Source organism: Pseudorca crassidens, chromosome 3, assembly GCF_039906515.1.
Source record: "Pseudorca crassidens isolate mPseCra1 chromosome 3, mPseCra1.hap1, whole genome shotgun sequence".
Taxonomy (NCBI): Eukaryota; Metazoa; Chordata; class Mammalia; order Artiodactyla; family Delphinidae; genus Pseudorca; species Pseudorca crassidens.
The window spans coordinates 58941331-58958507 of NC_090298.1; the positions used below are offsets into that span (position 1 = coordinate 58941331).

The following is a 17177-nucleotide window of genomic DNA, read 5'->3' on the forward strand; positions in this document are numbered from 1 at the left end:
AGCGGCCATGGCTCACGGGCCTAGCCGCTCTGTGGCATGTGGGATCTTCCAGGACCGGGGCACGAACCCGTGTCCCCTGCATCTGCAGGCGGACTCTCAATCATTGCGCCACCTGGGAAGCCCCGCCCATTTTTAAATTGGGTTGTTTTTTTGCTGTTGAGCTCCATGAGCTGTTTGTATATTTTGGAGATTAATCCTTTGTCAGTTGCTTTATTTGCAAATATTTTCTCCCATTCTGAGGGTTGTCTTTTCGGTTGTTTATGGTTTCCTTTGCTGTGCAAAAGCTTTTAAGTTTCATTAGGTACCATTTGTTTATTTTTGTTTTTACTTTCATTACTTTAGGAGGTGGGTCAAAAAAGATCTTGCTATGATTTATGTCAAAGAGTGTTTTTCCTATGTTTTCCTCTAAGAGTTTTATAGTGTCTGGTCTTACATTTAGGTCTTTAATGCATTTTGAGTTTATTTTTGTGTATGGTGTTAGGTAGCGTTCTAATTTCATTCTTTTACATGTATCTATCCAGTTTTCCCAGCACCACTTATTCAAGAGGCTGTCTTTTCTCCATCATATGTTCTTGCCTCCTTTGTCATAAATAAGGTGGCCATATGTCTGTGGGTTTATCTCTGGGCTTTCTATCTTGCTCCATTGATCTATGTGTCTCATTTTGTGCCAGTACCGCACTGTCTTGATTACTGTAGCTTTGTAGTATACTTTGAAATCGGGGAGCCTGATTCCTCCAGCTCCACTTTTCTTTCTCAAGATTGCTCTGGCTGTTTGGTGTCTTTTGTGTTTCCATACAAATTGTAAAATTTTGTTCTAGTTCTTTGAAGAATGCCATTGGTAGTTTGATAGGGATTGAATTGAATCTGCAGATTTCTTTGGGTAGTATAGTCATTTTCACAATATTGATTCTTCCAGTCCAAGAACATGGTATGTTTCTCTGTTTATGTCATCTTTGATTTCTTTCATCAGTGTTTTATCATTTTCTGAGTATAAGTCTTTTGCCTCCTTAGGTAGGTTTATTCCTAGGTATTTTGTTCTTTTTGTCATGATAGTAAATGGGATTGTTTCCTTAATTTCTTTTTCTGATTTTTTGTTGTTAGTGTATAGGAATGTAAGAGATTTCTGTGCATTAATTTTGTATCCTGCAACCTTACCAAAATCATTGATTAGTTCTAGTAGTTTTCTGGTGGCATCTTTAGGATTTTCTATGTGTAGTATCATGTCATCTGCAAACAGTGAGAGTTTTACTTCTTTTCCAATTTGTATCCCTTTTATTTCTTTTTCTTCTCTGATTGCCATGGCTAGGACCTCCAAAACTACATTGAATAAGAGTGGCGAGAGTGGACATCCTTGTCTTGTTCCTGATCGTAGTGGAAATGCTTTCAGTTTTTCACCATTAAGAAAGGTGTTTGCTGTGGGTTTTGTCAAATATGGCTTTTATTATGTTGAGGTAGGTTGCCTCTATGCCCATTTTATGGAGAGTTTTTAACATAAATGGGTGTTAAATTTTGTCAAAAGCTTTTTCTGCATTTATTAAGATGATCATGTGGTTTTTATTCTTTAATTTACTAATATGGTGTATCACATGGATTGGTTTGTGTATATTGAAGAATCCTTGCATTCCTGGGATAAATCCCACTTGATCATGGTGTATACTTTTAATGTGTTGTTGGATTCTGTTTGCTAGTATTTTGTTGAGGATTTTTGCATCTATGTTCATCAGTGATGTTGATTGGTAATTTTTTTTTATATCTTTGTCTGGTTTTGGTATCAGGGTGATGGTGGCCTCGTAGAATGAATTTGGGAGTGTTCTTCCCTCTGCAGTTTTTTGAAGAGTTTGAGAAGGATAGGTGTTAGCTCTTCTGTAAATGTTTGATAGAATTCACCTGTGAATCCATCTGGTCCTGGACTTTGTTGGAAGATTTTTAATTATAGTTTCAATTTCATTACTTGTGATTGGTCTGTTTATATTTTCTAATTCTTCCTGGTTTAGTCTTTGGAAAATTGTACCTTTCCAAGAATTTGTCCATTTCTTCGTGGTTGTCCATTTTATTAGCATATAGTTGTTTGTAGTAATCTCTTATAATCCTTTGTATTTCTCTGGTGTCAGTTGTGATTTCTCCTTTTTCATTTCTAGTTTTATTGATTTGCATCCTCTCCTTTTTTTTCTTGATGAGCCTGGCTAAAGGTTTATCAATTTTGTTTTTCTTCTCAAAGAACCAACTTTTAGTTTTATTTTTCTGTGCTATTGTTTTCTTTGTTTCTATTTCACTTATTTCTATTCTGATCTTTATGATTTCTTTCCTTCTACTGACTTTGGGTTTTCTTTGTTCTTTCTCTAGTTGCTTTAGGTGTAAGTTTAGATTGTTTATTTGGGATTGTTTCTTGAGGTGAGATTGAATTGCTATAAACTTCCCTCTTAAAACTGCTTTTGCTGTGTCCCATAGGTTTTTGGGTTGTCGTGTTTTCATTGTCATTTGTTTCTATGTAATTTTTAATTTCTCCTTTGATTTCTTCAGTGATCTCTTGGTTATTTAGTAGTGTACTGTTTAGCCTCCATATGTTTGTGTTTTTTACAGTTTTTTTTCCTGTAATTGATTTCCAGTTTCATAGCATTGTGGTCAGAAAAGATGCTTGATATGATTTCAGTTTTCTTAAATTTCCTGAGGCTTGATTTGTGACCCAAGGTGTGATCTATCCTGGAGAATGTTCCCTGTGCACTTGAGAAGAAAGTGTATTCTGCCACTTTCAGGTGGAATGTCCTATAAATATTAATTAAATCTGTCTGGTCTATTGTGTCATTTAAACCTTGTGCTTCCTTATATATTTTGTTTGGACGATTTGTCCATTGGTGTAAGTGGGGTGTTAAAATTCACTACTCTTATTGTGTTACTGTCTCTTTCCCCTTTTATGCTTGTTAGCATTTGCCTTATGTATTGAGGTGGTCCTATGTTGGGTGCATAAATATTTATAATTGTTATGTCTTCTTCTTGGATTGATCCCTTGATCATTATGTAGTATCCTTTCTTATCTCTTGTAACAGTCTTTATTTTAAAGTCTGTTTTATCTGATAAGATTATTACTACTCCAACTGTCTTGATTTCCATTTGCATGGAATATCTTTTTTCTATCCCTTCAGTTTCAACCTGTATGTGTCCCTAGGTCTGAAGTGGGTCTCTTGTAGACAGCATATATATGGGTCTTGTTTTTGTATCCATTCAGCCAGTCTGTGTCTTTTGGTTGGAGCATTTAATCCATTTATATTCAAGGTTATTATTGATATGTATGTTCCTATTACCATTTTCTTAATTGTTTTGGGTTTGTTTTCTGGGTCTTTTTCTTCTCTCATGTTTTTTGCCTAGAGAAGTTCCTTTAGCAGTTGTTGTAAAGCTGGTTTGGTGGTGCTGAATTCTCTTAGTTTTTGCTTGTTTGTAAAGCTTTTGATTTCTCTGTCAAATTTGAATGAGATCCTTCCTGGGTAATCTTGGCTGTAGGTTTTTGTCTTTCATCACTTTAAGTATATCCTGCCACTCCCTCCTGGCCTGCAGAGTTTCTCCTGAAAAATCAGCTGATAACTTTGTAGGGATTCCTTTGTATGTTATATTTTCCTTTTCCCTTGCTGCTTTTAATACTTCTTCTTTGAATTTAATTTTTGTTTGTTTGATTACGTGTGTCTTGGTGTGTTTTTCCTAGGGTTTATCCTGTATGGGACTCTCTGTGCTTCCTGGACTTGGGTGATTATTTCCTTTCCCATGTTGGGAAAGTTTTCCACTATAATCTCTTAGAATATTTTCTCAGACCCTTTCTTTTTCTCTTCTTTTTCTGGGACCCCTGTAAATCGAATGTTGGTGTGTTCAGTGTTGTCCCAGAGTTCTCTGAGATTGTCTTCAGTTCTTTTCATTCCTTTTTCTTTATTCTGCTCCTTGGCAGTTATTTCCACCATTCTGTCTTCTAGTTCACTTATTCGTTCTTTTGCCTCAGTTATTTTGTTATTGATGCCTTCTAGTGTATTTTTCATTTCAGTTATTGTGTTGTTCATCTCTGTTTATTTGTTTAGTTCTTCTAGATCTTTGTTAAACATTTCTTGTAGTTTCTCAATCCATGCCTCCATTCTGTTTCCGAGATTCTGGATCATCTTTACTGACATTACTCTGAATTCTTTTTCAGGTCGGTTGCCTATTTCCTCTTCATTTATTTGGTCTTGTAGGTTTCTACCTTGCTCCTTCATCTGTGACATATTTTTTTGTCATCTCTTTTTTTTTTTTTCTGGGGTGGGATTGTGTTCCTATGTTACTGGTTGTTTAGCCTGAGGTTTCCAGCACTGGAGTTTGTAGGCTATTGGGTAGAGCTGAGTCCTGGTGCCAAGGTGAGGACCTCTGAGAGACCTCACTCCAGTGAGTTATTCTCTGGGGTCTGAGGTCCTCTGTTGGTCCAGTGGTTCAGACTTGGAGCTCCTACCACAGGAGCTCAGGCACGACCCCCAGCTTGTGAACCAAGATCCTGCAAGCCATGCAGGGTGGCAAAAAAAAAAAAAAGGAGCTGAAGAATAACAGAGTAAAAAAGAAAATAAGATTAGAAAACTAAGAGATACGTTAGAAAAAAATAAACATATAAAAATATGGGTGAAACAACAACTGGAAAGTAAAAAAGCAAAAAAAGAGGAGGGAACAAAAAGGTGGAAAAGGCCTTGGCTGTGGGAGGCAAGGTTTAGTTGGTGGGCAGGGCCTATGCTTAGGACCCACTGGGCTGAAAAGGCCCTTCGGGGGTGAAGCTTAGGTTCTATGCAGCAAGAGGGGCCCAGGGGTGCCTCTGGCCTTGAGGGCGGAGGACCAGGTCTGGGACTCCAGCAGGCTCCCTGGGCCCGAGTGGGCAGGGGAAATGCCCGCTGGGCCTCCCCTGATCCTCTGGTCCTGGGGGTTCCCCCCGCCACCATCGGCCTCCTCTTCCCCGCTCCTCCCTCCCTCCCACACCCCTAGGACCTGCGAGGCCCAAGGAGGCCCTGGAGAACAGAGGACCAGGCCCAGGAGCCCAGCAGGCTTCCCAGGGCCTGAGTGGGTGGGGGAAACGCCTTCCGCATCTCCCCTGATCCTCCGATTCCAGAGGGCCTCTTCCCGCCTCTGTCCTACACCCCTAGGAACCTCGCGGCCTGGAGGGGGCCTCAGAGAGTGGAGGCCCTGGCCCGGGAGCCCAGCAGGCTTACCCAGACCTGATTGGGCAGGGAAACACTAGGCATGCTCCCCACTGATCCTCCAAGCCCCTGAGGGTCCCTCCAGGTGTGGGAACCCCTGCCCTCTCCCATCCACCCCTCAGGGGTGCCTGTCCTGTCCGGCCTCCACTTCTCCTCCCCCCTCACTCCCCCACATGTCCTACCCGGTTGCTGGGGGGTTCCCATCTCCTTGGGTATCGAGGTCCCCCACCAACATCTGCCAGGTGCCCTAGTTGTGGGGAGATGCGAACTCCTCGTCCTCCCACACTGGAGGAAGAATCTACATATGCTTTTTAAGAGCACAATCTGTTTCCTAAGCCTGCCAGCTCATCCATATGCAAGCCCTGCTGTCCTTCAAAGCCAGATGTTTTGGGGGGCTCGTTTTCCTGGTGTTGGACCCCAGGCTACAGAGCCTGATGTGGGCTCAGATTCCTCACTCCTTGGGGAGAACCTCTGCAACTGTGATATCCTCCCATTTGTGGGTCACGTAGTCTGGGGTGTGGGTCTCTCCTTGTGGTTTCTTCTTTATACTGTTAGTTGTGGAAAAATCTTTTCTGCTAGTTTTCAGGTGGTCATTCTCATCAATAATTGCTCTGTTAATAGTTGTAATTTTGGTGTGTCTGTGGCAGGAGGTGAGCAGGAGGGTCTTCCTGCTCTGCCATCTTGGCCACATCATAAGGAGAAGGGAGGCTATAAGTTTTGATTCTCTGATAGGGCAAATCTCTCCCCTTATCATTTTTCATCTTCTTCATATAGTCTTTTATATTTTATATGCATATTGTTTATTCCTAAAGAGTGTACATAAAATCAATGTCAATTTCCCCCCAAATTTGAGAATTTTAATTAGAACTGTACTGTGTTTGTACTGAATTTCTTTCATCTGTAAGGAAGGGTTGGCACTCAAATCTCAGAATTGTGGGAATTACAAGTCCCATTTTTCCTCTGCTGCATTCCCAAACACAGTAGTAGTGGTAGCCAAGAGCTATTTTCCATTCTTGGCTAACCCCTAAATACTTACTGGAAATTTAGAAGCTTGCTCCCTTCCCATAGGGCAAAGTTATTATAGCTTACTGTTTAGAATAAATAAGAATTCTGTATAGGCTTTTTGAAAAGCAACATGCCATGTAAAGAAGATAAGGAATTTATACTTCTTCACATCAACACATATTTCTTCACCCTTGTTGAAAAAATTTTAAAAGGAAACAGACACATTGGAAATAATCCTGGATGCAGATAAGTAAATTGGATTGTATAATATATCTGTGGTAATTTTTTTTTCCTTCTCTCCCCACTGGGTTTGTTCTCTTTATCTGTGAATCTGCTTCCATTTTTGTTATTCACTAGTTGTATTTTTTAGATTCCACATATAAGTGATATCATACATATCTTTCTGTCTGACTGACTTTACTTAGCATAATGCCCTCCAAGTCCATCCATCTTGTTGCAGACAGCAAAATTTTTTTTTATTGCTGAATAGTATTCCATTGTATATATATACACCACATCTTTGTCCATTCATCTGTTGATGGATACGTAGCTTGCTTCCACATCTTGGCAATTGTAAATAATGCTGCTACGAATATTGGGGTGCATGTATCTTTTCAAATTAGTGTTTTTTTCAGGTATGTATACCCAGGAGTGAGTGGGGATTGCTGGGTCATATGGTAGCTTTATTTTTAGTTTTTTGAGAAACCTCCAAACTGTTTTCCACAGTGGCTACACCAATTTATATTCCCACTAACGGTGTACAAGGGTTCCCTTTTCTCCACACCCTCACCAACATCTGTTGTGTTCTTTTTGATGATAGCCATTCTGACAGCGTGAGCTGATAATCTCATTGTGGTTTTAAGGTATATACATTTTTAACATGTTTGCTTGCAGGATGCCATGGCTTTTAATAAGTTTAATGTTCTCCACTGGCACATAGTAGATGACCCGTCTTTCCCTTATCAGAGCATCACTTTTCCTGGATTAAGCCAAAAAGTGAGTTATTCATGTTATTGTTGTTGGTATACAAAAAAAAAATTTGGGTATAGTTTCATTAGAAGTTTGCAGCTTAAATGTTTCTTCTTATGGATAGAATTGAAGTATAAAAGTTAGATATTTGGGGGACTTCCCTGGCGGTCCAGTGGTTAAGACTCCATGCTTCCACTGCAGGGGGTGTGGGTTAGATCCCTGGTCAGTGAGGCCAAAAAAAAAAAAAGAGAAGATATTTGTGGTTTTAAATGTTTTTAATAGGCTTCTGCTGAGCATTTTAGATCCACAAAACTGTTGTGGTTTTGTAATTGTTATGTTATCGTAAATGTAAACAATCTCTAGGGGCTATACAAATAAAAATTTAAAAACCTTAATGAATGTAGCAGACCTGAAGCATTCGTGATTAACATAAGGTTAAGTAATTATATTTACCAAGTAGTCCAACTGTATATTTGTTTCAAACAGAATTGTTTTGAATTCTATAAATGACAACTTCTTTTCTCTCTGAAAAACTATATGAAACAGGGAATCTTACAGATAACGGCTCCTTCTTGGAAAATAATGGTGGTCTTAGGAGTGTTCAGATTCACTGTATTACAGACCAGGGAAGCTGGGAGTGAGCCTCGATACCATCTAGTTGAATCCCCCTCTAGTACAAGGCCAGTCACTGACAGCCAAGAGAAGCTGTATGTCTCATCCAAAGTTGTAGTTAGGAAGAGGCAGAGCCAAGACCCTAAATTTTGTCCTCTGGCCACAATTCCAGAACTTTCTCCAAGGCTTTGATGTAGTTTAGGTTGAAATCCTAGCAGCACTCCTGTTGTTGTTTGCTTTTAATATGGAAAACTTCAAACATATACAGAAGTAGAATTTAATGAATTCCCATTTCCTTATCAGTTAGCCTCAGTAATCAAGTAATGGCCAGTCTTGTATCACCTATACCCCCTCCATTATTTTGAAGGTAATCCCAGACATCATATCTTATTGGTTAAAAAGGCCTGTTTAAAAAGTTATAGTTCGTTATCACCGCTAAGAAAATAGCAATAATCCAGATAGCCAGTCATCATTCGTTTTTCCCCAAGTGCCTTTTTCAAGAAAAATTTATTTGCATTTGGATGCAAATAAGGTCCATACATTGTGGTCAGTTAATATGTCTGTTCTCTTTTTTTTTTTTTTGCGGTACGCGGGCCTCTCACTGCTGTGGCCTCTCCCGTTGCGGAGCACAGGCTCCGGACGCGCAGGCTCAGCGGCCATGGCTCACGGGCTTAGCCGCTCTGTGGCATGTGGGATCCTCCCGGACCGGGGCACGAACCTGCGTCCCCTGCATCGGCAGGCGGACTCTCAACCACTGCGCCACCAGGGAAGCCCTGTCTGTTCTCTTTTATATATAGCTGCCCATCCTTGCCCATCTTTTTTTCTTATAATTTATTATTTTCATTGAGGAAACTAAGCTCAGTTTGTCCTATAGTTTCCCACAGTCTGGGTTTTGCTGGTTGCATTCCCAGTGTCAATATCTTCTTCTGTCTCCTGTATTTACTGTAAACTGGTAGTTAGATCTAGTCTTGATTCAGTACAAATTTGATGTTGAGGGTGGGGGTAGGGCAAGACTACTTTTTAGAAGTTGAGCATTTATTTATATTTATATATTTATACCTTGAGAAATGTGCCATGGTAACACCTTTAATGGACCTTTATGTTTAGTTACCACCAATATTGAGTTCTAATTTTTCAAGGACCTATAGTAGGACCAAGGGTAATCTTTAAAAACAAAAAACAGGTCACTTATCAGAGCATCTCGGGGAATTTTTAAAGCTGACAGTAATTAAAGTTACTTTGAAAGACAACAGCTATGCTTTGTAATAATGGGTGAATTTTGATTCTAAAACTGACAAGGGCAGTGTATTCAGAATTTTCACTTCAAACATTTCTGTTTTGTCATACAGTTACATGAGGTTGAAACAGCCTGACGGTAGACATTGCTGAAACGAGGTGCTGGTAGAGAGAGACAGTCCTATCAGTAAATCTGGAATTAACCCAAAGTGTGCTGAGAGCTTATTAAGATACAGTAAACAAATAATTTAAATGAGTCATCCAACATCACATAAGACTATTTTATACTTTGTAATAATTGAATAATCTGCCAGCAGATACTGAAGTACAAACAGAGCTGTAAAGAGTTCATACGTTTTAAGAAATATGGCTTTTACAGGGAAGCTATTCTTCGTCTCATGTTTATACTCCAAACGATGTCCGTATGGTGATTGAATATGCCCGATTACGAGGGATTCGGATCTTGCCAGAATTTGATAGCCCTGGACATACGCAGTCTTGGGGAGAAGGTAAGGAGCGTGTTTTATGAGTTGCAGAAAATGAACATTTGAGGTCCTGCATCTCATGACTTGGTGTTTGCTCATTTTGTTCTTGTGATTTGCACAAAGGTTGTGCAAACTATTGATAGTTGTAATTCAGTAACTATTATGTGTCTGTTGTGAGCAAGTCACTATCTAGGCATTGCCTAAAGTGTAAACACAAGGGATAAAGGAAAACAAGAAATGATTATAACAAGTAGAATGCATAAGTGAATTAAACATTACATGAATGAAGTAACACTTAAAATGCTTTTGAGAGATCAAAGAATATATTCATGTTTCTGGTAGAGGGAATAACAGGAAAGGCAATTTAGCTGGAGTACAGTGCAGCAGAGAGTAGTTGTACTGTCGGGTGCTTAAGAACTGGCTCTGGAGCTAGATTGCCTGGATTTGAATCCTGCTTCTGGCGTTTATAAACTGAGTGACCTTGGGCAAGTCAGAACATCTCATCCTCAGTTTTCCCATCTCTAAAATGGGAGTATTAGCAGTAGCTATCATGTAATTTTTTTTTTGAAGATTACAGAATGAATGTAAAGCACATAGCACCACACCTAGCATTTATAATTGTGCAATAAGTTTATTAGAATAGACATGGAGTACAGTGGGAAATGAGTCTGAAAAAGTAGTGTAGAGGGCTTGGGTGAGGAATGTGGGATTCATCAGGACACATGGAAGCCAGTGAAAGTTACAGAGTAGAAGAGTGACATGATGGGAGCCACACTAAAGGGAATCCTATGTGAAAGTGACAGATTTGGAAGGGGGAGGAGATTGAAGGTCCTAGACCAGAATGGTGATAGCAGGGATGGAAAATAATATACAGAACTGAGAGACATTCTGGAAATACAACCCATAGAACTTGGGTAACTGACTGACTCCAGGAGGAGAGGGACAAGAGACTTATTAGGAGGATGGTGACTCGCTTACCAGAATGTGAAAATCAGGAGAAGCTACAGAAGGAGCTTGGGGAAGACTATTTGGTTTTTGTTAGATTATATTTGAAGTGAAGCTAGGATATCTAATTGTGTCCAGCAGGGACTTTGAAATATGGTTTGAAGCTCGAGACAAAAGGATTGGGGCAAGGTTTAGATTTGGGAGTCGTTAATATTTGAGATAATATTTGAAATGGGTAAAATCTCAGAGGCTGATGGAAAGGGAAACAGAAGAGGTGTACAGGGATAGTATTCAGGAAACAGTTCTTATTTGGAAGAAATTATAACAACTCTTAGTAAACACATTTATCTTTTTCTGTATAAAATCTCTTTTGGCTTCAACAAAATAATAAAATCATGTGCAAAGCCGTGTCTTTGTGACTGAAATACTTCTTTAGAAAAGATTCTCTGTGTTTCCTTCCAGGCCAGAAAGACCTCCTGACTCCATGTTATAATGGAAAAGATCCATCTGGGGCTTTTGGACCTATAAACCCTATTTGGAATACAACTTACAGCTTCCTGTCTAAATTTTTCAAAGAAATTAGTACCGTGTTTCCGGATGAATTCATTCATTTGGGAGGAGATGAAGTAGATTTTGATTGTTGGTATGAAAATTCGTTAAAACCCACCTATTTCTAAAAACTTGTACCTGAAGTAGGTGTAGAGGTCTCCACATGAAAAGGGAAGATTTGGGGTAACATCTCTGTACGGTTTTAACTTGGCAACACAACTCGTGAGATGGTGGATTTCTGCAGAATGTCCATATGGGTGGTATGACAATGTAAAAGCTTTTAGGAAGGAGAATTAAGATGCAGAAGGAAATGGGAATTAAAAAAAAAGACTAAAGAGTGAACAAGAATAGCTTTAGTGAAAGAGGGTAATGATTAAGTGGGAGAGATTTTTCAAGTAAAAGTCCTCTTTGCAAATAGCCTCAGATGGAGGAGAGAGGCGGGAGGTTAGGGAAAACCATTTTTCTAGGAAATCGGCTTCTAGAAAAAAATTATTTGCACTGGAAAGCTAAGATAACTTATAATTTTTAGGTTTATTTTACTCTACAAAATTTAATAGTTTTACATGTGTATAAGATGTTAGGGATATATGCTGCTTTAAAAAGATTGGGCAGGGACTTCCCTGGCAGTCCAGGGGTTAAGACTCTGCGCTTCCAGTGAAAGGTGCGTGGGTTCAATCCCTGGTCGGGGAACTAAGATTCCATGTGCCATGCAGCCAAAAAAAAAAAGAAAAAGATTGGGCATATTGAACTTTTAATGAAATTTTGATCACTTTTTGTTTAAGGGCATCCAATCCAGAAATCCAGGATTTCATGAGGGACAAAGGCTTTGGCAGAAATTTTAAGAAACTAGAATCTTTCTATATGCAAGCGTAAGTTACTTTAAAGCCTACTTCTGTTTTTATTTCATCAATGCCTTTTGTAAAAGCTTAAGCTGTTATTTAGTACTACTTTATTTTTCATTTTCTCTCCACTCCTTGCCAAAGTATAGACGTTATATTCTTTGTTACACAAAATATAGATGAAAAATCATAAAGGAGGGAGCAATAGCCACTATTTTCTTTAAATCAATAACATGGTGACTCTGATCCTTTTGCAGTAACTGTTGAAACACAGGATAACAGTCATCTGTTCTAAGAACTCAGCTCAGAGCCCTGGCTGCCCTGCAAAGTCTTCGTCACCATCCATCCCCTGGAATTCAGTCCCTTTTGTCAACGCCGGAGCATTTCTTTTACTTTATATCTGTGCTGTCTCGTGTGGTAGCCACAGCCACATGTGGCTGTTTGTATTTAAATTAGAATTGAAGAAAATTAAAAATTCAGTTCCTCAGTCACATTAGCCACATTTCAGGTGTTCAACAGCTAGATGAGGCTAGTGGCTACCATGCTGGAAAGTGCCTATATAGAACATTTCCATCACTGCATCAAGCTTTAGCAGACAGTGCTGCTCTATGCTAGGGAGCAGTAAACTTGTTCTCTGAAGGGCCAGACAGTAAATATGAGAGATTTCGTCGGGCACATGTGGTTGCATACTTTTTTTTTTTGTGCATACTCTTATTTTTTTAAACAATGCTTTACAAGTGTAAAAACCATTCTCAGCTCAAGAGCCATACAAAAATAGGCTGCAGGTTATAGCTTGCCAACTCCTGCATTGAGCAAGCCCAGATTCTAGCCTTTTTCTGTTCAGCTTTTTGTGTGATACAGGCTAATTTTTTTATCCTGCAGAGCACCTGCCATTGTCTGAACATCAGGAAATATTTGTGAGTTGATTGTCAACACTGTTGGAAGTTATTTAGGTGATGTCACAGGCTAGTTTCTTTTATTCTAAGATACCCATGAAATTACAAAGGTTGCTGTTTATACACTTCCCTAGGAGTTGTCCCATCTTCCTTTCTTTGGGGTATACTTAGCTCATTCATTCTGCAGTTGACTGTTGAACCCCTCTGCTGTGTCAGGTTCTGAGCCACGTGCTAGAAAGAAGGAACCACATGGGTCACCACCCAGCTTTAGCTAGTTCTGCTGTAAAGCTGTGCTATACTGAGAGGCACCTCTCAGTGTTGGGAGTTCTTGGGATAAAAATGTGCATTCTTTACACATATTGGTAAGCTTGTGATCTGAAATAACTGTAATTTTTTTCAATGGTAGGGTTTTGGATATGATTTCAGCCATAAACAAGAGCTCCATAGTCTGGCAAGAAGTTTTTGATGATGCAGGCAAGGTGAGAAGTATTAAGACTGCATTTGGTTTTGATAATATGAGAGACTTAATACTTCCTTGGATGGAAGGAACCCTAATGAAGCTTCCCTGTAATGCTGGGGAAACGAGTTTACCTTTCCATTTGAGCTGTAACACTGAGACCAATGATAATGGTACTGATCTGATTTCTTCCATTTACTTCATTCTTCAGCGCCGCCACCTCCTCGTCTCCCCCATCTCCCCTCCTCCCCCGCCATCTCATTTTTAATCACAAATTGAAGTACTCTGAAGACCGTTCCTTTATTCAGAAGGGCAGAACAAACAGATAAATAAGTCTTTACTGCTGTTAAGAGAGTTTTAAGTAAAATTGTCAATGTACACTTTTTATTTTAAATGGCGTTTCTCTCTGACATACTCAGAATTCTTTATTTTCCTTTGGGGGCAACTGAGAATTTGCAAGTCCAGATACTAGTATTATCTTTCCAGAAGGGTTGGTGGCATCCTCAGAGTTCCAAAGTAAGTACAATAGTGTGGTAGAAATGGGATGAAAACCTTTAATTCATTGCACCTATATGGTATCATATGTAGACAAAGGTTAAATATCCAACCTTAAGGTTGATGAAACTTCTAAGTCCCTACAACAAATAGCATTTGCTATTAATTCTAAGGAGAAAGGGGAAAAAAGAAAATGCTGCTTTTTTCAAGGATCTTAAAAGTTATTTTCTTCGCTACAGTGCCTTGGACTTAATTTCATCTACTGTAGTTGCGAGACCTAATAATATATATTGTGATTTGTGACTTTAATAGCTCACGCCAGGCACAGTAATTCAAGTGTGGAAAGTGGAGGACTATACTCAGGAACAAAGTAAAGTTACAGAAGCTGGCTTCCCTGTGATCCTTTCTGCTCCTTGGTACTTAGACTGGATCAGTTATGGACAAGACTGGAAAAAATACTATGCCGTGGACCCTCTTAGTTTTGAGGGTAAGTGAAGCAACCATCGTTACTTGATTTGTTAGGTTTTTTTCCCTACCCTCCCTCCAGGGAATCCTTACCTAGGTAGCATCTACCAACTATCCTCCCTTTTATGTTTGACCCTTGATTTTGTTTGTGTGTACTTAAACAGATCAACTACAATATGAAAGAAACCACATTCTTCCCTAAATGAAAGAACTTCAAAGTAGATTCCCTTATATTTTGCTCTCCATTTTCACTGATAAGACTTGTTATCACTATGCATTTAAAGATGCCTGACTGCATTAAGACATGTTATCACTATGCATTTAAAGATGCCTGACTGCATTAACCTTGTATCTCCTACTCTGAGCTGCCTCTCCAATGCAAGACACCTAAGCAGGGATCCCGTCCTGTTCAGTGGCTTCCAGGTTCTGAGGAGGAGGCATCCTTGGGGGTGGGCATGTCTGAGTGGTGGGGCTTCAGACTCTCAAACCCCCTTCATTAAAAACAGTTCTACTTTGTCCATTTTTGTACACCAGACTTTAATATAAAATTTCCTTTGAGGAATAGTATTTTGCTGTTTAAAAGAGTTTCAAAACTGTAGGTCTATTAGGAATTGACATAACTGTTTCTCTAAAAATCTCTAAAAAGCATTTTCTGAGAATCAAAAAGTCATAATTACTATAGATAGTCTCTTTAATAATAAAATGGTATCTTTACTACCAGACTGCCTAACTACTACATTAGTTAACATATGCTAACAAATACTGTGTGAACCATGGGGTCAGCCATGGCAATAAAGTTGGCCACCTTTTTTTGTGCCACAGCCATGAACATCTCCCAAGGTCCTGATTAACAGGAGAGAAATGCTGCTCTAAGATAACAATAGAAATCAGCATTGCCTCTGTATATAGGCCTCAAGTTGCAACTACCTAACTTACATCAATGATTTTAATCTAGGGTCTCAGGAACAGAAAAAACTTGTCATTGGTGGAGAAGCTTGTCTATGGGGAGAGTATGTGGATGCAACTAACCTTACTCCAAGATTATGGTATGGAATTTAAGTGATAACATTTGAATTAAGGTGCCTGAGTTTTCCTTCTGTACCCAAGTTGGAAACCACTAGGAACTTCCCCAAGCATGTGGTTTGCTTATTTAAGAAAATAGAAAAGTACATTGGGGCACATGTGGTTTAAATTTTAGGCCTCGAGCAAGTGCTGTTGGTGAGAGACTCTGGAGTCACAAAGACGTCAGAGGCCTAGAGGATGCCTACAGGAGACTAACAGTTCACCGCTGCAGAATGCTCAGGTAAGACAGGTTTATTTTTAAAAAATGTATGTCACCTAAGAGGCTGTGATTTAATTAGGAGGAATTGGGAACTATTTCCAGTACCTATAAGGAGAAGATATGCTTGGACTTTAAACTGTTTTATAGATATATTAAATTTTGCTGTAACTTAGAACTCCATTATGAATCTCTTTTTTCAATAATTAGTGGTATGGTTTAATGATTCTGATTTGAGCTGTTAAGTTCCTTAAGATGGAGATGAGTTATATCAATCTAAAACATCTTTTGTTTGTACTTTACCTGTCGTACAGACGAGGAATAGCTGCAGAACCTGTCTTTACTGGATATTGTGACGAGGACAGAATGTAAAAATGAACTGAAACAAAAGAAAAATAGGGGAAAATGCCCACAGTCATCTGTACCACGATCAGCTTGATTTTAAAAATCATGTTTTTGAATAAAATCTTTTTATTGATTGAACCTCCATCTTATTTATACGTTATACATAGAAGACTGACATCTTTCCTGTGAGCGCAGCTTAAAATCAGCCAACCAAAAACCTCGTGATATCTATCACTCAGTATATTCCAAAAGACTGAATCTTGACTACCGACAGTAATAGATACACAATACAATTCAGGTGCATTAACCTTCAACATCAAAGCACGTTTCTCATTCTATAAAATAGAATGGGCAGCACCAAGTGCCACTGTTTCACGTTCTACCTTTTCAGTTGTTCTTACGGAAAATGAAGTAGGTAGGTACTCCTGAGTTTCTCTCCAAGGACTTAGGACGAGCCACTTCTCTGGCTGAGCAGTGTACTTTGGTCTTGAGGATTCATGGCTTGATAATTAGACAGCTCTAAGGCAAAGGTAGCTGAGCCTGATGTTAACGTTCGAAGCACAGTTGAATAACCCTAATTAAAATAATTTTAAGTCAGTTATCTCTGCAAAGTTAAGCCTCAAGTCTCTTCCTGCAGAACCTTTGACCATTATCAGGAAAAATTTGGTAAGTATCGTGGATGACAGAAAACCAGTAGTGTGGGTATGCTTCAGAAGTATTCCTTGGTCCCAAATGGTAAAAAAGGCTCTGCTGGCACTCAGGTGCCTGTCCTAGCAGGAGAGGCTGGTGGGGAGGAGAATGAAACTTGCCTCAAAGCTGGCAACAGAAGTAAGATAAGTGCTTGGGATGGAAAAATGGTCATTCAGGCTGGTGGCTGGTGACACATTTTGGTACAGCACACCTCAACCTCTGTAGAGGAGTGGAAAGGGATACCCCTCCTGCCCCCATGCTGCCATAATCCCCTGGATTTCTCCAGCAATTTACATAAAGTATGTGTACATTTAGTCACAAAGTACCTACCATAATTTCTGCTAAGGGAACAAATCCAATAACAACTTTGTTGTCCTGACGAGTCTGGATTTCCTGAATGTTCCCTCTTCTTTGTGCTAGATCTGCTAGGACAGGACTGAGGTAATCTCTAGTCACTGTAACCTCAAGATTCATCAGGGGCTCCAAAATTTGCTTATCAGCTTTCTTCAGAGCCTAAAGAAATGAAAGAATATTAACTCCTCTTCCTTAAACTGCAGAGCAAATTTCTGTTATGAAGGGAAGACTCATAAAAATTTAAATACTGTTCATAATCTTAGCCTAGAGCCTCTAGCAAAAAGACATAAGCCTGCTTTAACACTCTATAAGAAGTCCAAAATTTCAATATTTGCTTGTACATGCATGACAGTAGCATGTCCGAGAC

General features: G+C 39.3%; 2 protein-coding genes across 9 annotated transcripts in view; one reads left to right on the top strand and one right to left on the bottom strand.

The window, feature by feature from the left end:
* Positions 1–17177, top strand: part of HEXB (hexosaminidase subunit beta) — a 54950-nt gene that overhangs the window by 26613 nt on the left and 11160 nt on the right. For 2 of the 4 annotated variants that reach the window (XM_067731008.1, XM_067731007.1), the window contains exons 6-13: positions 7089–7190; positions 9391–9520; positions 10904–11084; positions 11773–11859; positions 13132–13204; positions 13990–14164; positions 15098–15188; positions 15341–15445. In XM_067731008.1, the coding sequence (XP_067587109.1) occupies positions 7089–7190; positions 9391–9520; positions 10904–11084; positions 11773–11859; positions 13132–13204; positions 13990–14164; positions 15098–15188; positions 15341–15445 (944 nt within the window). Of the gene's footprint in view, positions 1–7088; positions 7191–9390; positions 9521–10903; positions 11085–11772; positions 11860–13131; positions 13205–13989; positions 14165–15097; positions 15189–15340; positions 15446–15735; positions 15905–17177 lie in introns of those variants that run through there. The other 2 variants (XM_067731006.1, XM_067731009.1) reach the window with 2 other exon arrangements.
* The window catches only part of GFM2 (GTP dependent ribosome recycling factor mitochondrial 2), a 45645-nt gene continuing 44340 nt past the window's right edge, over positions 15873–17177 (bottom strand). For all 5 annotated transcript variants that reach the window (XM_067730993.1, XM_067730995.1, XM_067730996.1 and 2 more), the window contains 2 exons: positions 16787–16969; positions 15873–16340 (listed from right to left, as the gene is read on the bottom strand). In XM_067730993.1, the coding sequence (XP_067587094.1) occupies positions 16212–16340; positions 16787–16969 (312 nt within the window). In that variant the 3' untranslated portion in view covers positions 15873–16211. The remainder of the gene's footprint in view (positions 16341–16786; positions 16970–17177) is intronic.